Genomic DNA, 23,232 nt, shown 5'->3' on the forward strand with positions numbered 1-23,232 from the left:
TTCCCAAAACAGTAGTTTATTTGTTAGACATATTTTAAACAATATATTAGCCAACTTAACCATCTTTAGATAACAATTTAGCAGAAAAAAGCTTTTGACCCCCCCAAAAAAACAAAAACAAACAAACAAAAAACCATTTCTTTGAATGTCTAATTGCAGTCATCCAGAAATTAAAATATCTAAAAATACATAGATCTGACATACAGAGAGATTTGTGGCTATAGGCCCATGAAATTTGGGGAGCTTAGCATTCAATCAAGTGATTCCCATTGAATATTTTTACAAACTAACCTCCAAAGTACCTCTAAAGAAACGGTCTTCCAAGAAGTGGGATATGTTGCATTTGAAAAACAAATTTAAGATCTCAGAACAAGTTTAGGACTGTATCGTATACTTAAAACAAAATGCCCCATGGTTAGGACACCACCAATGTCTGGACCACCATTAGAGGCATGGACCCCAAACCAGCATATTCACTTCTTTTTCCTAAATCTACATGCTATTCACAGATGTTGGCTTTAGAATAGATGTGTGATCTTACCAGGAATGGTCCCATCTCATTTCACCAAATTGTAAGAATCTAATATAGAAGGTAAAGTTGAATTCATTAAATAGTTATTGACTAGCCACCGCACGTTTACAATGCTAAAGGACCAGAGATTTGGTGAGGATGGTAGCATGTTCTTTGCCCTCAGGGAGTCTTGTTGGGAACACCAGTGGTTACAGATATAATCATATAATCACAGCGCACCCTGATAGACTGGCTCAGAGCAAGTGCCCTAACCCCTAATTACCTATAGGATCAGGCAGGTCACATGGGAAACAGGCTGGGTCGGAAAGATGAGGTGGCATAGTGAAGGCCTTACTAGAACATGGGCCATGAGATCTTCTCATTTTTCCAGCAAGAACAGCATTTATTATTTTTATATGAATTCCCTCAGACTTAAAACCCTGTGTGGGATCAGTAAATTATTTCTGTATGAGTCAGAGCTGGTCCTTAGTCCACCATCTGTTTGTGACCCCTGAGTTAGACCTTAAGATCAATGAATACACCTTATCTTACATAGAATGCTCAGAAGTGGCTTGTCCAAAATGACACAGCTTCCATTTGCATAGCTTTGCTTTGCAAAACAAAACAAAACAAACAAACAGGATCAAACCAGATTGCTTTAAATGATGTGTAAGATCACTTAGGTGAGAGATGACAATCAATTATAACCCCCAAAGTACTTTTTCTTTCGCTCTCAGGAGCTATGTGAGCGGATTCATTGAAAGAGTCCAGAGATGGTTTGCAGGATTTTAGAGCAATCTGAACAGGGCTGCATTGCTCCCGAGCACTTTCCAATAGCAAGTCTGTCTACTTTATTGCAGGGCCCAGAGGTTCCCCCAAGACCGCCTGATAATAATTTGGTATTTGGAGGCTCCTATGTCACTGCAGGAACTAAAGGAGGCTAAATCCATGCCTGATGGAGGAGAAGAGTTCTATGGTTATCTGCAAATTCTGGCCCGACAACATCTTGACGTCACTCCTTAGCTTCCATAACCTAGTCAAGCAAGAAGTTGCCTTCCAAAGAGAAAGCAGTGTGCTCTAATGACTAATCCCTCAAAGTCCTATGGCACTTTAACTATATATAGACCCATCTCCTCGATCAATCAGGATGGCACGATGGAGCTGAGGAGCTCAGCAACATCAAGTCTGGAGTTGGTCTTTAATTCAACTAGCCTGTGTAGACGTGTCTGAAAACCACGTCATCTGACAGCATGGGGTGGTTTCCCGGTAGGATTTACAAACTCGGCTCGAGGGCAGTCGTGTGCTATCCTCTCCTTGACTGCTGGGGAACATTTTGACAGGGTACAATGGAAACACACCTTCTGAGCTGAAACAAACAAACAAACAAACAAAGACTAACCAGCAAAACCCCCGAATCATCAATCTGGGGTTCTTTTGAAGGGTGGGAATGCGTTATAGCTTCCCGTGCAAGAAAAACAAATGCTGTAGACTTAGTGTCATCCCCAAATGTGTGTCTTTCCTCGAGCAGCCTTGAAATTAGCTAGGGTCCTAGACCTGGGGCCAGAATTAAATTAGAGCTATGTCTAAATAAGAACGGTATGTGTTTGTCCTTGTAGTGCATGCCCTCTATGAGTACCTAGGGCTGTGACTCCCTGTGGCAGAAGCACATAAAGAATTCCTGACTTTTTCCCTTTGATTCTGCTTCCAATGAAGAATGGGTGTTTATTGAGTTCCTGCAGTGTGCCATACTTCCCCAGGTATTAGAGTTCATCCGTGTGTGTATGTGCGTGTACGTGTGTGTGTCCTCATTGGTTCCACGCTTATTAGGCAATTACGTAGATAAGCACAGATTCATAGACCAGCTAAGATTAGGGAACGAAGACACAGTAAGGAGAGGGAGCACGTTTAACTGTAGGTGAAAAGATCACACAGGGCACTCCTCCTGCTCCCCTTAACTGCCATACCCACACCATCATCGTGTTGCCAATAAGGGGGGGCCTGGAGGCAATATTTTTCACAGAACTGCAGAGGTTTTGAACATAGTTGCGACATTACTTTGACTACACATGGGCACACATTCTGAATGACGTCCAGGACCCCAGGAGCTTGTTAGATCAAAGGATGAGGGTCCTGAGAGTTACCTGGGCTTACTTCAAGCCTCACTGCAACCTGTGTCTGTCCGCGGCCCATTTCGATGGTCAGGGACAGGAGTTAAGAGCAGGTAGAAATAATTGCTCTCGTACTCTTCTCTATCTTTGCCTATTAATTTTGTCTTTCAAAAGTATATTTTCTTCTGAGCATTTAATCGGCCAAGTAATAGCTGCTTTGGGAACTGTTTGTATCCCTTTGAAGGCTGTGACCTGCACTTTACAAATCAGCTTAGCCCATTCTGCCCAGCGTGAGTGTTAGGACGGAGGGAGAATGCAGTTATTTTAGGACCCTTAGAAACCGCTTCGTTTACAGCACACTGGGTTGACAACTTGTCCCTCGGGGGTCTTCATGGCTCGAATCTGTAGGTCCCAGTCTAATTCTGTCTCTCTCTTGGTTCCATAGTTCCCCATCGCTAGCTAGAACAGCTTGATATCATATTCTCTTTTCAACTCCAGAGGAGATGGCAAGAAGCTATCAAATAATGCTTTAAAAAGCAACTTGAGTTCCCTAGAAGAAAGGAAATGAAAACATGCTGGGTAATTACATTTAAAATGTAAGCCATGCTACAAATTCCACCGAGATGAAGATTCGTTAGCAAACCCCGTTCCAAGCACACTTACTACTAAGTGAGATAAGAGACGTCATTTTATTAGCACTTGACCCCTGGGTGATATTATTTGTTCTCAAAAAAGAAATGCCAGCTGGTCATAGGATATCTGGACCTTCTAGAGAAACCTCTCCAAGCCTACACTGAATGGCTAGAAGGGAAAAACGACTATGGATGGAGACACTCACATTGATGTTCTCAGAACTGTTTTTACTTCCCCACCACTGGGCAGCCGAGACGGAGCCATGCATGCCCCCCACGCCAGACACTGCCCTCCGATTTCACCGACTCATCCGTGATGTCCCAGAAGCATGCCAGCAGGTGCAGGATCCTCATGCATTCGTTGTGGGTATGTCCCAAGGCCCAGCCCCACTGGAGCGCGGGTAACCAGCAGGAGGAATCGCATCAAGCTGCACCCCCCCAGTTTGGTTTCCGGTTGGTCACTCTTGCACATGCCAGCAGCTTGTGGACCGGGGCCAGCTCAGCAAACACAAATGCACGGGAGCCTCTTATGTTTCTAAGAAGCCCCTGCTACCCAGATGCTTGGAACAATTGAGTGCTCCCTCTGGTTAAGCAGACACGGCACGATGGGAGTTTGGCTGGGCTGTGACGCTCAATCCTGTACGGCAGCTCTTCTAACAGCACAGGTTTTCTCTTTGCGAAGCGCAGATTTTCTCCGTCTTTACTCACTCTACTAGTCTGAGAGGGTAACCCACCATGGCTGAGCTGCTTCTCAGATTTACCCATAGGCCGGCTCTCCATGTCCTCCTTACATTCACTGATGATGTAGTTGCTCGTTTGTTTGACTGTCTTTTTCCTTGGGCGTTGTCACTTCTCTTGAAAAGCGGGTAAGATGCATTTGCACCATACGACGGACAGGAAAGAACTGGAGGGAGGACTACTTCTTCGTTCAACCTGATAGCCAAGCACAAAGGCCTTCTTGCTGGGGGGGCTCAGCCCCTAAGCGGGAGCCTCTTGGGGATCCATGTTGGATACCTGCTGCCCTCTCTCTGAGCCTGCTCCCTTTTGCTGAGAGGAGGCTGTGTCTTTCTGAATGCTTGAGCTCCTCAAAGAGGGGAAAATTGGATGGCAGTCCTTGTGCCTGAAGGAAAAAGGAATGTGGGTGTTCGAGGGACCACCAGGACTGAGGGGGTTCCTAGGAACAGGACAGTCCCAGGCAAAGCACAATGGATCAGTCACCCTACGCGATATAAGCCTGATGATTTCTGCTGGTAAGACAGAATTAAGTCTTAATTACCCCCAGAGCCTTCAGGTGCCCTAAAATGAGGTACTTTAAAATAAAAAATAAATAAGGTAGGTTACAGTAGGACATTTGGAAAACATAAGAAATAAGGATGAAATAAAAGATCACCTGTAAGTCCAACAGTTAGAGATCGCAGCTGATATTGTTGGAATATATGTATGGCTTTCCAGTCCTGTGAATATCCTTTTAATGTCCTGTGATATACAGTCTGTTTTTGCCTCTGCCTTTATTCGTTTTTGTCATAGTTCTGTAGTAACGGCTCACCCTGGGTAGATTGTGCTGGAAAGTCTGCAGGAAGCATGCTCGGTATATTATCACCAGTTTCAGATTTCCTATTTACTTGGTGGTACCGGGAGGGGGGAGGCTAAGATAGGTTGGGGGGCATGGCTGGCCACTTCAGGTGTGATCTAGAGGGACCCTAAATCCAGAGGTGTTCAGCTCTCACATGGTGCGGGTTGTAGAGGAAATGAGTACCATGTCGTGAGCTGGGAAGACTCTGGAAGGAAGAGGCTCCTTGTTCTGCCAAGGCAGGCTGACAGCGCTGGCTCAGGGTCAACACTGTCAATGACTCCAAATGCAGTTTATTGCTCAACTGAAGCAGATGATCTCCCGTAGTCCCCTAGTTGTCGGCCCTAGCCCCCCAGCTCCTCTCAGGGACCTGAGTGCGCTGAATCTCTTAAGATTATAAGACAGGCTCTAGTATGTTTTTCATTATTTAGGGACTGCCTTTCCTCCACCCAGGATTCCCCATGCTGGGCAAGGGCCTCTGATAAGTTGGAATGTCCCTTAGTCATTCAGCCATACCTAAACTTGATGGAGTTAGCTGCCCAATGCTCTCCAGACTTTTAATCCTGAAAGACTTCCTCTTCTCGTGACTCGGGCATCTAGGCCTAGACAGGGGCTCTGGCAAGGGGACCTCTATCAATAGGATGACATAGGAAGTATCTCAGTGTTGGTATTAACGTGGAGAGATTCTAAAAATGAGTTCAGAACAGATAGATTCCTGTAATTTGTAAGAGATTAGATTGGTGTGAGCTTGAACCGAAGCAGGGGTGGTGGGGAGCGGAGAATTCTAGGAAGAAGACAAAAATCTAATGCTAATGCCTAGTGTCTAGATTATTCTTACCAGTGACCGTACATGCTATGAATATGGGTACACATCCGCATTCTCTATCCTGTTGCTATTATTATTTATTACATTTATTTAACCATACCATTGACCTTCTGGGTATGTTAGAGTGGAAACTAAGCTCATTATTAGGTAGCAATGACATGTAGACTGAGTCCCATAGTCCTAATGTTCCAAGAGTGGTTGATAGAGAGGGGACGTGATAAAATCCTAGGCTACCGAATGATACAAAAGAGTCAGTCTCCATGTCAGAGAACGCCTTTACTAGAGGAGATGACGTGCTTTATCTGCTGGTCAAATAAGCAGAGACATTACCATGGAGCAGCCACTTGAGTTGTTCTCCTGCCAGAATGGTGGATGTCCAGGTCCGTTTCCACCCTCACACCTGGTATTCATTCCCACCCCTGCTCCTGACCACAGTTCACATTCAAAGGAACAAAAGTTGGCCTTCCGTCTGTTGCTAAAAGAATGAGAGAAAGTAACTTGTTACCTGGAGACAGGACTCAGGCTCTTACCTTCTATTAGTTGAGCACTAACTAACTGGTCTCATACCGTCTCCCTCCTGGTTGATTTACTCCTTCTGACCCGTAAATATCCATCCGTCTGTCCCTCTCAAGCTGCCACTCTCCCTCTTCTCCTCTGTGTATCGGGGTTCAGGAACCGCGATGCTAACGATTACATTTCCTCCCCGTTCCTACCGCCATCAGTGCATTTGCTGATACGCACAGAAGCAGACCTGCGTCCATGTCGCTGCTTGAACCTATTGAGAGAGGGCCGTTTGCTCCTTTCCAAGGGTGTTTCTCTCCCTCCCGAGAGTTTTGTTTTGACTTTGATGGTAAAATTCCTCTATGTACATATAAGGCTTTAGTTTTCCTTGAGCCCTACCCAGACTTTTATCAACATTGGTTTTGGAAGAGGGAAACAGTCATTTCTTTAGTCAGATATTGGTGATGGGTCGCTCTGCCTGCGATTCCTGAACTTGAGCTTGGGGAGGGAGAGGATGGCAAAATAGCAATGGGGGTAAGATTGTCCCTCACTTCCTGAATCCTGCTTCTCTTCTGGGCTTCGTGTACTCTCCGCTCGTTCCTACACATGACACCCCAAGTTCCAGCGGAAGTAGATCCTAGCCAGATTTGGGTCTGATAGCCCACATCTGGGTATGGTCCTTGGTGTCTCTTAACATCTCAGTGTCATCTTTTGTTCTCTTGAAGAGAGGGCGGAGCTTCTGTGTGTGGGCAGAGCTCCAGGAGGGGTGGGTGGGAAGGGGGCGAATTCATGTGGGCCCACACCCCCTGCCCACTTTTGAAGGAAGGAACTTGGGTAGAGAGTGATGCTGGTTCCATGCCAGGTCTGGGTGTTGCACCCATCCCCTCTCGGAGGTCTCCCTGCTCCCCCCCCCCCCCACGGGAAGGGAGCCTCTGGCAGCCAGGCACCTGCCTGCTGCCTTGCAGTGCTGGTCTCAGCCCTTTGGCCCTCTGATGCTGCGCCACCGTGTGTGGGGATGGGCTCTGGAGAGTTCTCTGTGGACTGCTACGTGTTGCTTCACTTTATTTCCCTCTCTTCTTGGATGCAAGAGAGCAGACCTAAAACATGACTTGCATTTTTTTACTCTGTTCAGAGTCTCCAGGGCTTGTCTATGTATGAGTGAGCAGTGGAGCTTGGAATTCTCTATTATGAAGACATGTACATGGAAATGAGATCTGTTGTACTGGAATTTGTGATGTAGTTGATAATTCAGAGCCAAACGCGTTTACCAATAAAGACAAGTGTGAGATCCGTGTTTCCGTTGCCTGCTTTTGTCACCTACCAATAATTACTCTTACGTGGATTTGAGAAGATAACTGAGTGTTGGGATTCCAAAAAGCGCCATGAACGGCTGCCTAGAGGTTGTCCCCACTGGTTCCCAGTTAGCTCCCAAGCAGAATCTCTCTGCTTTCATGCAGCTCCCTCTGCACCCAGGCAGGGCCAGGATTAGGGTAAGGCAGGTGAGGGCCTCACTTAGGGCACTGAATTTAAAGGGGCACCAACAATCACAGAAATCAAGATAAATAATATTTAATGCCAAAATAAAGGGAAAAAAATCGGAGCACCTGGGTGGCTCTGTCCATTAAGCATTCAACTCTTTTTCATTTCAGCTCAGTCTTGACCTCAGGGTCATGAGTTTGGGCCCTGCATCAGGCTCCATGCTGGGCATGGAACCGACTTAAAAAGAAAAATAAAATAGAAATAAAGGACAAAAATAATGCGAAAAAAATCTGCAAGAAAATATCAAAACTTTAAAGAAAGATGGATCGGGAAGGGCTGGGATTAAGTCCTGCAAGTTCAGGGTGAGATCTCGTCTTTCTTTAAAATTTTGATATTTTTTTCATTATAGCTGTTTGCGTTAATTTCTATTTTGAAAAATACTGCTTTAAAATATTATGCATCTTAATCACTGAATTTTGGGTGTTCCCTTAAATTTTGTGCACAAGGTGAGAATCTCTCTCCTCTCAGTGCTAGGCCTGTCCCTGGGCACAGGCTCCTTTCTGGCCTGGATCTTGTGTAAACCTCACCATTGCAAAGCTCCGTTTTGTATACGTGAATGGCTGGGCTGATTCGTGGTCAGTCTTCTCTCCCTTCCTGTATTCCTGGCCTCACTGACCTTCCTCATCCCCACCCCATTTGACCCCGGAGAAATATTTCTCTGACGCCCTTTTGCTCAGTCAGCTCAGTATCGCCAGCATTAATATCTGCAGAGACGTACATTCTCATCTTCTCACTGCATTTTTTGTTTTGTATGTGACTCTCCAGAGTGAGGAAATGAGCAAGGCTGCCAAAAAAAGAAAGAAAGAAAGAAAGAAAGAGAGAGAGAGAGAGAGAGAGAAAGAAAGAAAGAAAGAAAGAAAGAAAGAAAGAAAGAGAAAGAAAGGGAAAAAGAAAAAGAAAAAGAAAAAAGAGAGAGAGAGATTCTTTTAAAAAGGTAGAAAAGGTAAGAGGGTCAGGGGACCTTCTTGGTAACTTTGAGAAATAATCTAGGGAAGAATATTAGACAAAAATCTAATATACAGGTGAAATTCTTTTTAAAAAATTATTAGATATTGTTTTATTTTCCCATATCTGGAGTTTTAGCATTACATTTGCTGAATTAAAGATATAATATTTGAGATTTAAAATACTTCATTTTCACTTAACCTGTTCTTTAATGTCATGAGCCCCTTTTGTAAAGTCTTTTTTTTTTTTTTAAAGATTTTATTTATTTATTTGACAGAGATAGAGACAGCCAGCGAGAGAGGGAACACAAGCAGGGGGAGTGGGAGAGGAAGAAGCAGGCCCATAGCAGAGGAGCCTGATGTGGGGCTCGATCCCATAACGCCGGGATCACGCCCTGAGCCGAAGGCAGACGCTTAACTGCTGTGCCACCCAGGCGCCCCCCCCTTTGTAAAGTCTGCATTTTTATGATCATTAAACAAGCAGTATCTAACGCTTTTTACGTGCCAGGTCCTATGAGTTGGCATTTGCACATTGAAAAAACCATGAATCCTTGTCAGTGCTGCAGGACAGATAGTATTACTCTGTTTAACAGGTGAGCTAACCGGGGCCCAGAGTGGTTAGGAGGGGAATCAACAAACCCAAATCACACCCTGAACACATGGGAGAGTTTATATTCAGGCCCCGATCGGCCTCCCTGAAGTCTGGGGCTTTTTCGTCTAGCCTGCTGCTGCTGCTGACCTTTTCCAAAAATAATGTCTAGCAATTTTCTAACTCTGCGAGAGGAATTGTAGTGTTGGCATTGGACCTTTCATGTGGGTTTATCAAGGTAGGCTGAGTGTATTAACCTTCAAACATAAAGGCCAGGGAATGCCATATGGCGGGTAGTGAACTTACTATTGGTATAAAAAGGAGCCAGGAGTCGCTGATCCCAGGCCCAGTTTCTGATGTAAGGCTCGACCCAGGGCCTGCAAGGTCAGTAGTGAGTTTCTCTCGATACAGTCATTACCAGAAATACTAAATAATCATGAAAATTCGGCCCTTATTCTTTAATAAAATCACGTAAAATCCCACTTTTTCCCCTTCCCCCTGCCCATTCTGAAAAGTTTGCCTTTTTTTTTTTTTTTTTAATTTCAGAAACTCCTAGGAAAAGCATCCAGTACTATATAAACCTCTGACTCTTTCTGGAATGCCTGCACTCTTCTGAGATTAGCACATATGTTTCCTAGGTGAACTTGATGTCCGTCTTTCAGAGGCCAGAGTTCAAAGAGCGCCAAATGTTTTAGGAGCGAATGGAGGTGCATACATTTCCTGAGTTTCTGTAGGCAGTCCTGTGAGGGTTGGGGCACCCACAGTTTCCGCCTGGTCACCCGGTTCTAGCGAGGCCGAGGGGACACAGAGCCTAATACTGCCTTCTCCCCAGCCATTCTAGAGGCAATCGATTTCGATGCCAGCCATGTGTGAGCATCTCGTAAGACAGACAAGTCACTTTTCTGGCTCACACTTTAGGACTCATTCTTTTGTTTTCCACGCCAAGATTCTGGTTTCCAAACTGCCTAGTTAAAAGGGGTCAAATTCTTATAGATATTTAGCTTTTAGGGGGGTCTCTTTTAAAAACATGAGTCGGCACTAATAAGTGGCATTTCTTCCATGGGAAGAACCCAATCAGGAGCTTCATAAGGTCAGGGGACAGCAAGGAGCTGATATTTGTAAACACCTGCTTTGTTACAAGCACATAGGCTTACACATATTCATATATGTGACCAGTACCTCATATTCGTTTATAGTAAGTAGAGTAACACGCGTTCCCCCAAAACATCTCAAGTCTTCAGTGGGCTCGATGAGTGCTGATGAGTTAGAACGGTGACATTAGCCAAAATGCACGCATTCTTTTCTGACCCGGTGTTCACTCTCTTCATTATCTCGATAACTTAGAGAAGACCCGAGTATGAAATGTTCAACTGCAGTTTGAAGTCCCCTGTGACAAATAATGATACAATCACCATATGGTTTATTGGCGATCCCCAGGCCCCCTAAGACCCCCTTGCCTCTGTCAGCACGTGATGCTGAGCTTGGACAGCCCTTTGGGGTTGGTGGAGAGGTAGCCCGAGAGCGTCTTGGAGAGACTAACTGGAATGAGATTTCAGAGGAAAGGGATTGAAATATTTCCAAAGAGAGAATTCGATGGATCTTTTGCTTCCCCTAGAATGGGAATGCACGTACCTAGGTATGTTTTCCAATATGGAAAATTTGCCCAATGAAATGAAATGAAACACATCTCTGACTAATACACCTATCTGGAACATGTAACAGAGAAACTCCAGGATGGGGCGGGGTAGAGAGGATAGGGATAAAAGTCCAGATTAGGCTCAGTGTATATAATCATACGTCTCTGGCGGACGATGAATGCGTGTAATCAGGAAGTCACGTCTTACCGCGAATCCAGTGGCAATAGGTCGCTGAACGATATTGAAAACTGCAGTCGGAGATACTTATTGACAATTTTCTAGGTTTCTAATCATGGACCGTTCAATGGATAAGCAAGGGCTTTGGCATCTCCAGCTTCTAGAACAGTGCCCAGGACATGGTAGGTGCATAATAAACGTGATGACTGACTGAATGAACAGATGAAGGGATAATTGTATCCACTGTATCTGTAATCTGACTGTAGCTCTGAGGGAAAATACATCTCTGCTTCATCTAGTGTCAGGCATGGCTGAGAAGTGAATGTTCCTCTGATTGTGTTAGGAGTGGAAGTTAGGCAGCCTTCCCATTTGAATGGCATGTTATCAACTCCATGGCCATGGCCATTCACTGGTGGGTTGAAAGCTTTCTTCCTGTTCTTTCCCTTCCACTTCCCAAGTGGTTTACATTTTGAGAATTCTCCTGCATGGTTTTGTAAACTGGGTTTCAGGCATGATAATGCTTTAAGTTTTGTATTATGAGACAATAATTTCTCAGGAGGCCTCATGTTCAAGTTCCAAAGGTGACTTTATGGAGGAGAACTGGCCACAACAGAGGCGTATAGAGGCTTCCAGAGGGAGACCAAAAAGAGAAGGGACATGAAGCCTGAAAGAAAAGAAATTCTGGAAAAATGAGAATAGACTGATTGTCAGGTACTAAAGCAGTGGCTGCTGGGAAAGATGACTGGGGTGCCCTTCGCCTAAAAGGAACCCATGGGGCGCCTGGGTGGCTCAGTCGGGTAAGCACCTGACTCTCGATTTTGGCTCAGGTCATGACCTCAGGACCCTGAGATCGAGCCCCGCATGTCTCCACACTCAGCGGAGAGTGTACTTGGGATTCTTTCTTTCTCTCTCCCTCTGCCCCACCCCCTTCTCACGTGCACTCATGTGTTCTCTCAAATAATTTTTTTTTTTTTAAAGGAAGAAACTCAGAAGGCTCTAGGAAAGGGGAAGGGAGTTTTCAGTGTCAGCACTCTAGGTGTGTCAGATGGCTCCTTCCTGGGACTATTATGTGAGTTTCGGTGACCATTTATCATGCGGTTAATAAAGCCTGCCACTGTGCAATGTGCTCTACACACATTTATCTCATTTCATCTACAAGTTGCCTCTGCAGGAGATATTATTATTACTTAATCTCACAGTGGAAAAGAATAAGGCACAGAAAAATTAAGCGACTTACCCAAAGGCATGCAGCGAGCAGAAGAGCTAGGGTTGGACCCGAGGCAGCCCGAGGCCGGAGACTGTTTTCTTACACACATGCTGACCCCGTGTCGGTCTCTCTCCCTCTGTCTAGCCAGCCAGCCAGTCCTCTCTCATGCTCCCCCAACAGGCACACGTGGGCCCACCGAGGATTGGGGGCAGTTTACATTGGGAATCTAGCTAATTTAACTAATGAGATGGTATAGCTACAACTTTCTCATTTTGCCCATAGTTTACATCCTGAAATTCCTTCCTGTTCTATCAAAAGTACGTTCTGCATTCCAAACCCCCTGTGACCACACGTAGAGAGTGATCTCGGGTGGTGAAGACCAGGCTCTCAGGGATTCATCCTTGATGGAGAACTGCAGGATGATAGCTGCATGGCTGTGGGAGGAGATGGTAGAGTCTCCCGGTGGCCTTCTGTTTGAGCGTTGTCCAGCCTCTTTCTTCTCAAAGACCCAGCAAAGCTGCGGGACACCACTGTCGGAGCAGAGCTGTACCTATTTGCCCTTGACCCTGCACTGTCCAGCTAGCCAGCCAGCTGTTGGCAGTCATCAGCAAGCAGAAGCTTTTGGACTTGTGATCCTCACTGTGTGGTGCCTGTTGTTGTTGTTGTTGTGTGTGTGTGTGTGTGTGTGTGAGAGAGAGAGAGAGAGACAGACAGACAGACAGACAGAGTGGGGGGAGAGAGGATAACTGGAGATTCTAAGAATCAAATCCTTACAACCAATAAAATTGAGTCACTAGAAGTGAGGCCGGAGAATCTGCATTGTTCAGAAGCCCCCAGATGATACTGATGTGTGTTAAGAGTTTGGGATTGTAGCTCCGGGCCAGACCCATTGTGGAGGTTTCTCTTCCGGAAGGACCGTGAAACTTGGTGAGATGTGGAGACAAGCACCCTAAGGACAGGCTTGTACTTTCGTTGCTGGTGAGCTTTTCCTGGCCCTCCCTCCTTTGCTGACATCCTCCTACCCGCTTTGGTCTGCAAAAAGCTTTCACAGGTCTTTCTGAATATGGACATACTTCACTCCTGATGGGTTGGGACATAGGAAGTGGGATTTGGAGGTCGTAGTAGCACAGGGACTCAAAAGGCATTTAAGGAATAGTCTTGTTATTCTAAGCATAACAGCAGTGTCTTCATGATAAAATGACTCCTATCTGTAAACGTTCAGTATGGAAATGGACTTTGGTAGGCACGTCCATTTCTGAGCTGGGGCTTCCCGATGTCCTGACAACGTCCTGGACACAATGACACAGGTAAATGAATAGCAGATGAGAAGAATTTCTACTTTATTATTTCACAAACATGTCATAAAATTACTAAAATGCAAAACTCCTAAACTTTACTAGTCGAAGAGGAAAAGATCCTGTAGACGCTTGGCGAATTCTGGAATCCGCGTAATCAGCCAAACGCAGTCCTGCCCACACTGGGTCAGACGAAGCTGAGCACTTCTGATAATTCTGTATCTAAATGATAGGAAACTTAAAGTTTACTTTAGAAAGTCAAGTGCCTGGACTCAGTTAATTTTCTTCAGAGAAAATATACTATCATAATGTAAAACGGTAAGAATTGTGTTTGCTGCCTTAGTATTTGTAGCACAAGGAATTTTTGGGCTCTGATTTCATCCCTCCCACAAATTCTCAAGTTTCTTTCGGAATTTCATCTTCTGTGATTTGATCTGTGCAAAATAACGTAAGAAGAGATAATGGGATTTAAGGAGAGAAATGATTGAATCATTGTGTCCCAATAAAAAGTGGTCAAATTGCATTTTGCTACATAATGAATTCTGCTCCAACTTACTTTGACATAAATAAGATTGGGTAAGAGAAGCCAGAAGTAAATCAAATAAATTAATAAAACTATCGGAGCTGCCTCAATTTTGTCCCCCAGACAGCGTCTGCTTATTTGTATAATAAAAGCTGCTCTCATAAATTAAAATGCTGGCAGGCCACTCAGTTGAAGGCAAAAATTTAAGGAAGAGTTAATAAATTCTGGGGCCAGATTAGGGTGCGTTCTAATTTCTCCAATATCAATAGTCCCTTTGAAAACTGAAATTTGAAGCCTGGAAGAACAAGGTTCAACTCTCAGCTAGACTTTCTTTTTTATAAAAACAACAAGATTGCAGATACAGACGTGGATACAATATTGATGATTAGCTGTTCTTCATATTTTCTTAATTATACACATTTACTGAACATGAGGAAAGTTTTTCATTTTGTCTAGACGGAGGCTGTGTCTCCATTGGCATAATGTATCACGGTATTTGCGAGTCTTGTGCAAAATTGAATTTGCATCCCTGCCGCCACTCGTAGGGAGTTCATTATCTTGCAGTACAACCACTGGGAAAAATACAATTTTCAGTGTTTAATGAAACTGTGGTCTTCTCATAATGCTTATGATGCTTGAGCAATTTGTTAGGCACAATTTATCACAGACGCTTAACACTAATTATACTGTGTGTAATGCCAGTAAGGGTGATTTAAAATATTTCCTTTGTTTGATATATTTTGGTGAAAATAGGATATTTTGCAACTGCGGTATTATTTGTGTTTTTTCAGAACTGAGGTGTCTTCTCAAAATGCTAAGCATACAAGATAAAGCCACAGGGCGCCTGGGTGGCTCAGTCAGTTAAACGGCTGGCTCTTGGTTTCAGCTCAGGTCATGATCCGGGGGTCCTGGGATCGAGCCCCACATCATCATCATCATTGGGCTCCATGCTCATCAGGGTGTCTGCTTCAGGATTCTTTCCCTCCCTCTGCCCCCCACTGCTTGCGTGTGTGTGTGTGTGTGCGTGCACGCGTGTGCACTCCCTCTCTCTCTAAAATAAATTAATTAATTAAAAAGAAAAAGATAAAGCCGCTAAGCTAAACATACAATGTGTAAATTATGTACTACGTGTGGTCAAGGTAATGGATGGGAAGACCTGCCTTCTTGCTTCCTACGTAGCCGAGGGCAGGAGAAAGGAGCAGTGCCTTGACCGGCCTGAGATATGTCTCCTGGATGCGCTAGAACTTTGGGACTCTGGGGTAGACATGATGACTGAGGCCCCTGCAGGCTACTCACCTTCAAAATCTGCGATCTAATAGAGCCTCGTTTATCAAAAACTAGCTAGCATTTTATAGATGGCTTCACTAAGTGGAAACCTAAGAGGCCAGAAGCCTGTTTTCCGATGATCCCTTGAAAATGAGGCTTGAGTGACAAATCATTGAAAGGGAATCGAGTTCTGAATTGTGGGGGTGAGACCCCGAAACACGCTCTCCAGTTATTAAACAGTTTTTTGAAGGATGGCAATCCCACACTCACAAGTTCAGAGACCTTAGAGCTTTATGTTAAAAACACAATTTAGATGTGCAGGAGACCTCGTGCTCTTTGTGCAGTAGTAAGTTGAGTACGTGAAATGAACTTGTAGCAGAAGTTTTCTTCTTCTTCTTCTTCTCCTTCTCCTCCTCCTCCTCCTCCTCCTCTTCCTCCTCCTCCTCCTCCTTCTTCTTCTTCTTCTTCTTTGCTTTTCATAATCCTGAGAAGCATTATGAGAAGCACATGTGAAAGTCCAAAGGTGAAACAATAAACAGAATTAGTTTGGGAAACTGCAGAAGAAAAAGTGTTAGGAGGACCTATTTCTTATGAGACTCTTAAACCAAGCATTCAGAATGGTTTTCTGACAGCAATTTTGAAGATGCTATGCTTTTTTTGCTGTGGGGTTTCCACCAACAGTTTATTTTATTTTTTTAAGACTTTGTTTATTTGAGAGAGAGAGAGAGCACAAGCATGAGGAGCTGCAGAGGTGGAGGGAGAAGCAGGCTCTCTGTTGAGCAGGGAGCCCGATGGGGGGCTCGATCCCAGGATCCCAAGGTCATGACCTGAGCCAAAGGCAGCCGCTTAACCAGCTGAGCCACCCAGGCGCCCCTGCACCAACAGTTTAATTAGCCAGAAAGACGAGATCTTCAAAGAACTCAGAACACATTATAGATGGGAGGTGGGATTCGAGTTCTTTAGGTCCATGCCGTGTGCTTCTGGAGGTAGATGTGACCGCTAGGAAGATCCCTGTGGACTTAGCTAAAGCACGTCCATGCAAAGAAATTCACAAAGAAAGTGAGAAAGTTAAGATTTTAAGACTTTGTGAGGTTGGCATGGGTTCCCGTATCTTCCTTCGAAGGAGAAAGTTCAGTCTGAACCATGGATCCCCGGAAGTTCTTCCCAAACTTACGGAGCTATTGGTCCCCTAACTTGCTGAAAGCCCAACATTTGCCGGTATGGAGGGGTGTGATCGCATCGGCTAGGCTTGGTGGGCAAGTCCAGCCTTGGTTGCTGTCACTCAAACCTCGAACTCCCACTCCAGCTCGGTGCCTCGAACCGTTTCAGGTCAGCTTTGCCTCAGGAACACAAGCACATTCCGCTGGTCCCACTGCGCAGGGGTATACGGGACTTGTCACTGCAGTCTGGACGCCAAATGCCTTTCCCCGAACGTGTTGAATGAGAAGATTCTTTCCTGCCTTTTTGCCCACTATCTCTATTACCTTTATCTCAACACCTTTTCCTTGACCTGACCCTTCATCAGCTTGAAACCACTTCTTACTTCTAGATTTTGCTTAGTTGGTATTTTCTGGGCCACTGGATAGTTTTCACTGGGTAACATAAAACGGAGACAGAGTGAGCCAGGAAGCAGATGTCTCTTGGGTGGTGTGTGTCTTTGAGAGTTGGAATTTGAAGTTTCTGTATGAAAGGAACAGTGAATGGGTGTAATTAGTCAGGCTGATGAAGGAGTAAAACCTGGTAAGCAATTTTTCTTGACTGGCTTAATGAAAAGCATTAGCTATCAGTTTCTGCCTAAACTAGCTGAGGGTAAAACAAGTGTGGGGTTGGAACAAAAGATAAAGATCCGCGTGGGCTTGGGCTCTGTTCCTGGGAATAAGTTTTGCTTGGGCGGAAGGTATGTGGTTCAACCCAAAAAAAAAAAAAAAGAGAGAGAGAGAGAGAGAGAAAGAAGAAAGAAAGGAAGGTGACTGTGGCACTTCTTCATGTATTTTATTTTAAGAGAATTGATGTAGTTCAAGAAATGGAATGGGTTCCTGTAAAGGCCCAAACTGGTATCCTGAAACCAAGTGTGAGTGTGTTGCTCATTTTCTTTTCATCCTGTTGAGCGGAGCACTTTGCCCTGTCAGCTTTCAAGACCCAGTGAATTTTTAAGGATTGGCTTAAGGTTATTTCCCATTACCCAGCATCTTCTCCTGGTTGTGTGAATCTGGCCTGTTTGTGTGAAGGGCCTAGGGACATTCATCTCCAAGTGACTAGCCAGAAATTAAGCGCCCTTTGGAGGGGATATTTTCCTCCTGTCAAAGGAACTGAAAAATAATGCCCTGGCATCATTTATGACAGCTGGGAGAGGGCTTGGAGCCAGATGATTGTGAGGTTCAAGAGGAAAATAATCTGACACCCAAAAACAAAAATGGCAGCCTCTCTGGAACTTGACCATAAGCTATACTAAGTGTTCTTCACACAGAAGACCAAATACATTGATATCATACAAGCTCGCACCCGGAATGGCGTCCAAGACAATGTTTCTCTTTCTGGCCATCACCAGTTACTGCCTCTAGGGATCCTGGGTAACCATCCCCAGTAAGATGGCAGCATCCGTCTCAGATTTGCTTTGTTATATAGATTCCAGCTTTCTGCCTTGGACGCCAGTAGAAAAATTTAAGTTGGGAAACTACAGAAGGGCTGGGTCCACATTTTGTTTTTCCTCAAGGAAAAGATAATTCGTTAGTGTTATTTGAGGTTGCACATTATTTTCTTGATGTAAATGGGGACAGACGGGACACCGAATCTTGTTTTGTGTTCTATTTGCTTAAGATTCAAATACTCTTTATTTTTTTATTACTTTTTAATTTTTTTATTATATTATGTTAGTCACCATACAGTATATCCCTGGTTTCTGATGTAAAGTTCGATGATTCATTAGTTGCGTATAACACCCAGTGCACCATGCAATACGTGCCCTCCTTACTACCCATCACCGGCCTATCCCATTCCCCCACTCCCCTCCCCTCTGAGGCCCTCAGTTTGTTTCTCAGAGTCCATAGTCTCTCATGCTTCATCCCCCCTTCTGATCAAATACTCTTTATAAGAGGTGACAAAACCCATTTTTTTAAAGGTACATGGCTTCTTGACAAACCACAGAGTAGAACAAAAAACAAAACAAATCCAGCCTTATTACTTTCCAAGTAGTTAATAGTGCAAACAAAAGTTAGCCAGGACAAAGAAAGCAAAAGAAAATGTTATTCTTGGGTTCAGATGCTAGAGATGGACATGGACAGAACTTAACCAGTCTGGGATGGGAAAGGAGAGGAAAGTTGTTTTGAGAAGTACCATGTCTGAAGTGTTTCCAGTCCAATATCTCAGCTACAGTTCACATTCAGGCAATTACTTATGGATGAGGAAATTGAGCCAGGGAGAATTTAAGACTCACGCCTGGTCTTAGCAGAAGGTGGCAGAGACAAGATGCAAACTCAGGTCCTGCCTCCACTGCCTCTCACCAAGCAATGTGCCACCAACCCCATGGAGATCCTAAAGGGATCAGACCCCATCTTTACAACATTCCACACACTGTGAAGTTGACCTGCCCCTAGACCCTCTTCAACCCATAACAGCAGACCGGTGGGTCCATAATCACGACAAATCACAGGTTACAAAATCTGCTTTGGTTTAAATCCCTGAAAAGCTCAGCCTTTATCTGTTGGCTAATTGCCTCACGGATAGAATTTCTCCATTTGCTATTAGTGACAGCAGTGACTTTTTTAAATGGCTCTTTGAAAACATTTTTTTTCCCTTTCTGTCATTCTAAAATACCCTTGATGCATTAAACAGGACCCAAAAGTGCTTTTGTATGTTAGATGGGCTACAACTTTAACGTATCATTGGTGACATATTCTAAGGGTATAAAATTTCAGCCATCACCAGGGGGAAGGAACACCCCCGTTGTCCTTACAAACACCATCACTGGTACCTGCCTGGAGGGAGATGGTGGCAACAGAGAGACCTGGGCCTTAATCCTGGTGTCACACTGTTGCTCCTGCGTGATCTTGGCATGTCAACAGAACCTCAATCGGCCTCAGTTTCCACTCTGTGAAGCGATATTAACAACACTGTAAAAATACGAATGGCTGCTATTTTGGGGCACTTCTTCAGAGCCAGCTGCTCTGCTAAGCACTACGCATAAAATGAGGATAACAGTGCCCACCTGCTCTGGGTCTTGTGATCTTCAGTGATTTCGAATGCATCTCGTGCACCTAGCACAACGCCTAGCTCCTTGTGGTCCATACACGTTGTTACCATTCTCCTGTCTGTCCCTTTGCTTCTTCTCCTCAGCTCAGGTCACATCAGGTTCCTGGTCACTCAGGCTCTGGTGCTGGGACGTAGCGGGTCCATGGGTGTGACTGATGGGTGCTAATGACCATGATCCTTATAATCCTCATGTGACAGGTGCTGAGCCAGACCCGGGCTTATTCCTATGTTAATTCACTATGTTAACCCCTGCTGGGTTAAATGCCACAAAGGGGCCATTTGATGAACTGCTGGAGGGAGGGTCCGTGTCTTATTCTTAGCTTTAGGTGTTTTGTCCTGAGTAGAACAGAGGTAGATCAGACTTTACAGATCTTTTCTCACCCTCTGGGACCAGTTTAGAGCTGGCCATATGGAGGGATGCTCTTGGTGACCAGAGCAGGAATTTGGGAGAAAAATACTTCAGGGGTCTAGAAGCGGTGCCAGATATAAATGAGCTTTCTACATCCATAATGTGTCTTGAAATGATCCCATAAGCAATCACTTTGGTAGGAGCAGGCATGATTTAAAAATGCTTATTATCTCTGAGAGTCTAACAAAGGTTTAGGACACGAAGCTCTTCTTGGTCATATAACAACAAGGAAATATACCTGAATCTGGGGGATTATCTTCTTGTGAGTGATATTCTAAGGAAATGCTTCTTGATCAATTTCACTGATATACTCTGACTGGTAGAAGTTTCCAGGTGTCACTCTAAGATGCTGTCTTCAATTGTGATATTTCTTTGAAGTCACAAATTTGGTGGTGTTTTTTTTTTTCCTTCTAGTTCTGTGTAACAAACTACCCCCAAATTTGGCATTTAGAACAAGAACAATTTATTCTCACAATTCTGTGGGTCGATGGTGGTTTTCTACTTCATATGGTGTCGGCTTGGACATTAGGAAGGTCCAAAGTGGTCTCTTGCACAAGGCAGGTAGTTGGGGATTGCTGGCAAGGAATTTTGCTGGGATTATCAGCCCTCTTAGTTTCCTCCATATGTATTTCTCCATCTGGACACCTGTGCTTCCTCATATCACGGAAGACACGAGGTAGTCAAATTTATAATAAAAAGCCCAACAGTGAAAGTTGCCAGGCCTTCCTGGGGCTTAGGGTCTAGAACCAGCGCTGTCTCACTTTCCCTGCATTCTGTGGGTTAAAGCGGGTCATAGGGCCCACCTGGATTCAAAGGGAGGAACAAGAGCACGAAAACAGGGAGATGTAGTTATTTGGATGTCACCGAAGTGTCAGTCTATTACAACATGGAATTTTGCACACTATTCCTGAATGTATCTGTTATATTTTAGTATAAAAATATACCCGCCCAAATAGTCAAGGAAAATGAATTCTTATGGAAGTTATGGCAATATTCATTCCATGGTTTTGTTGCTTCACCTTGGCACATTACCATGCTTGTGATGCTTGGGAAAGCGAATTTCAGGTTTTTCTTCTTTTCTCAGCTGAGTCTTGGGACCCAGTAGGGCTGATTTGGGAGAAAAGTGGGAGATGGCCCAGATGATTGATACATTTATTTTTCGCACTTAGTACACATCTATGGCTGAATTCCAAAGCTAATAGCAGCAATTTTTAATGCGGTTCGTGTCTATGCTTTCACCCTTTAGCCCCTAGAATTGAGAGTTATAAATTAGAACCTACAAAAATATAGAAAGGACCCTGTTTTGTTAAGATGTCCAGGGATGTAACTTAACTTGTTGGGCTCAACCAATATGTTCTGCTTGAAAAAACAAAGGATTCTTTGCCTGCATGTGTCACACCGAAAGTATTTTTTTAAGAGGTGACCTTGGGCCAATATGATAGTAAGATGGATAGAGACTAGGGGAGCTGTAGGGTATGGTTGTAGTAACCCAGCCTGATTCATTTCTCTGATGGTGGAGGAGTTTTCCACCACAAGCAATAACAAGGATACTTTGAAATAGCATGGCAGCCAGAAAACAAATCATATTTCTAAATGTATCTGCCCTTATTTCAGGTCAAAGTCTGGGAATTATCCGAAGGACATATTTCTTGCTTAAGTTATCTGAGCTCTGCTGCCCGAGCAGAGCTGTATATTACAGTCTGATAGAGCCTGGGGGCGGGGGGTGGGGCAGCAAGCGCATAGAATCCACGCAGAGAGCGGGAATTGCTGTGTTCACTGCCGTGGCGAGCGTGAGCACCGCCTCTTAAACTGTCTGGGTGACACGCTCCATCTGGTAAGGCTGCCAACTTGGAAACCTGACTTTTAAAAACTAGAAATGAATTTCTTCACCCATTCCCTATATTGTATTAACAAAAGTTTCAAACACACAGAAAAGTTAAAGGAATTGTCCAGTGAACACCATAGAGACATCTGGAATCTGCAATGAAGATCTATCATAACGGTCCATCGGTTTTCAGAAACATTTCAGGGTAGACAACAGGACCTTTCAACCCTAAATACTTCAAGGAGCACAAGCTAAAGTTCAGTATTTAATTATGGTTTCTCTCTTTCTTTCTCTTTCTCCCTCCCCCTCCTATCTTTCCTCCCCCCTTCCCTGCCTTCCTCCCTTCCTTCCTACTTTCACTTTCTTTCTCTTTCTTTTTTTGAGATGAAAGATACAGGCAATGAAACATACTAGTCTTAAATGTCCTATTCCATGACCTTTGATACAGGCATGCTCCGTGTAACCCAAAGCCCCATCAAGATCCAGAACCTACTATCACCCCACACAGTTTCCTCCTGTGTCCTTCCAGTTACTCCCCTCCAGCCACACTCCGTCAGACACAGTCGCTGTTCTACTTTTTTCTAAACCACAAATTCATTTTGCCTGCCCTAGAGCCGCGCGTGAATGGAAGCCTCTGGTGTGTATTCTATGTGGGAACTGGGCTTCCTTATCCAAAACTTTTTAAAAATCTTCGGCCTTGCAAGCGCATTGCTCCTTTGGCTGCCTCACAGAAGCGAGAACAGTTGCTCCAGGAGTCATCCCTGAGGGCTCAGCAATTTTGGAGCAGTGGCTCCTGAGTCCTGAGATCAGTCCCCGATGTCTGAGCCTGCAGCAGCCTCTTGTTGCCAAGGTGGCTGCCGATGCACGGGCCGGCGCTGGCAGGGAGCACAAGGCAAGGCGTGCCTCTCCAGATGCCGCGAACCCCGGGCACGGCTGTGCTTATTAGGGGGTTGGCCTGTGTGTCTACCAGCCAGGCTCTGTATTATTGATTTTACTCTGCTTGTTCCATGAGACAAAGGAGGAAATCGTTTGCCTCAAAGCACGCAGTGCGATCCATGGGGAGAAAGGTGAGTATCTCTGGAGCAGGGAGAGGATGCTTGGCCAAGTAGGCAGATGCTGCCCGCTCTGCCTCCAGTGTCGAAAGAGAAGCAGCGTGCCAGAGCTGACATTAACTTTGAGGCTTTTCCAAACCCACAGAGCGGTTTTGACAACAAGAAACAGGTCACCCTACTTTCCGAGATAGATGCGGTACATTCAGTCACAAAGAGAGGGCAACACAGCTGAAATGCACCCCAGGAGGCCCCTCCGACTAAGTGTTGCAAGGAGATCTCATTAGGCTGTGAAATCCGGGAGACCAGACTGCAGTGAGTATGTTCCCAAGGCTGAGCCGCTCGCTGTTATTCGGATAAATGAAAAATCTAACAG

General features: G+C 44.7%; 1 protein-coding gene across 3 annotated transcripts in view; it reads left to right on the forward strand.

Moving 5' to 3' along the window:
• Nucleotides 1-23,232, forward strand: part of NTRK2 (neurotrophic receptor tyrosine kinase 2) — a 319,588-nt gene that overhangs the window by 184,258 nt on the left and 112,098 nt on the right. Inside the window, exon 13 of one of the 3 annotated variants that reach the window (XM_057305573.1) lies at nucleotides 1,372-1,415. The exons of the other annotated variants lie outside the window; for them this stretch is intronic. Coding sequence (XP_057161556.1) covers nucleotides 1,372-1,400 — 29 coding nt within the window. The 3' untranslated portion in view covers nucleotides 1,401-1,415. Of the gene's footprint in view, nucleotides 1-1,371; nucleotides 1,416-23,232 lie in introns of those variants that run through there. 3 annotated transcript variants of the gene reach the window in all.

This window comes from Ursus arctos, unplaced genomic scaffold (assembly GCF_023065955.2).
Source record: "Ursus arctos isolate Adak ecotype North America unplaced genomic scaffold, UrsArc2.0 scaffold_33, whole genome shotgun sequence".
Taxonomy (NCBI): Eukaryota; Metazoa; Chordata; class Mammalia; order Carnivora; family Ursidae; genus Ursus; species Ursus arctos.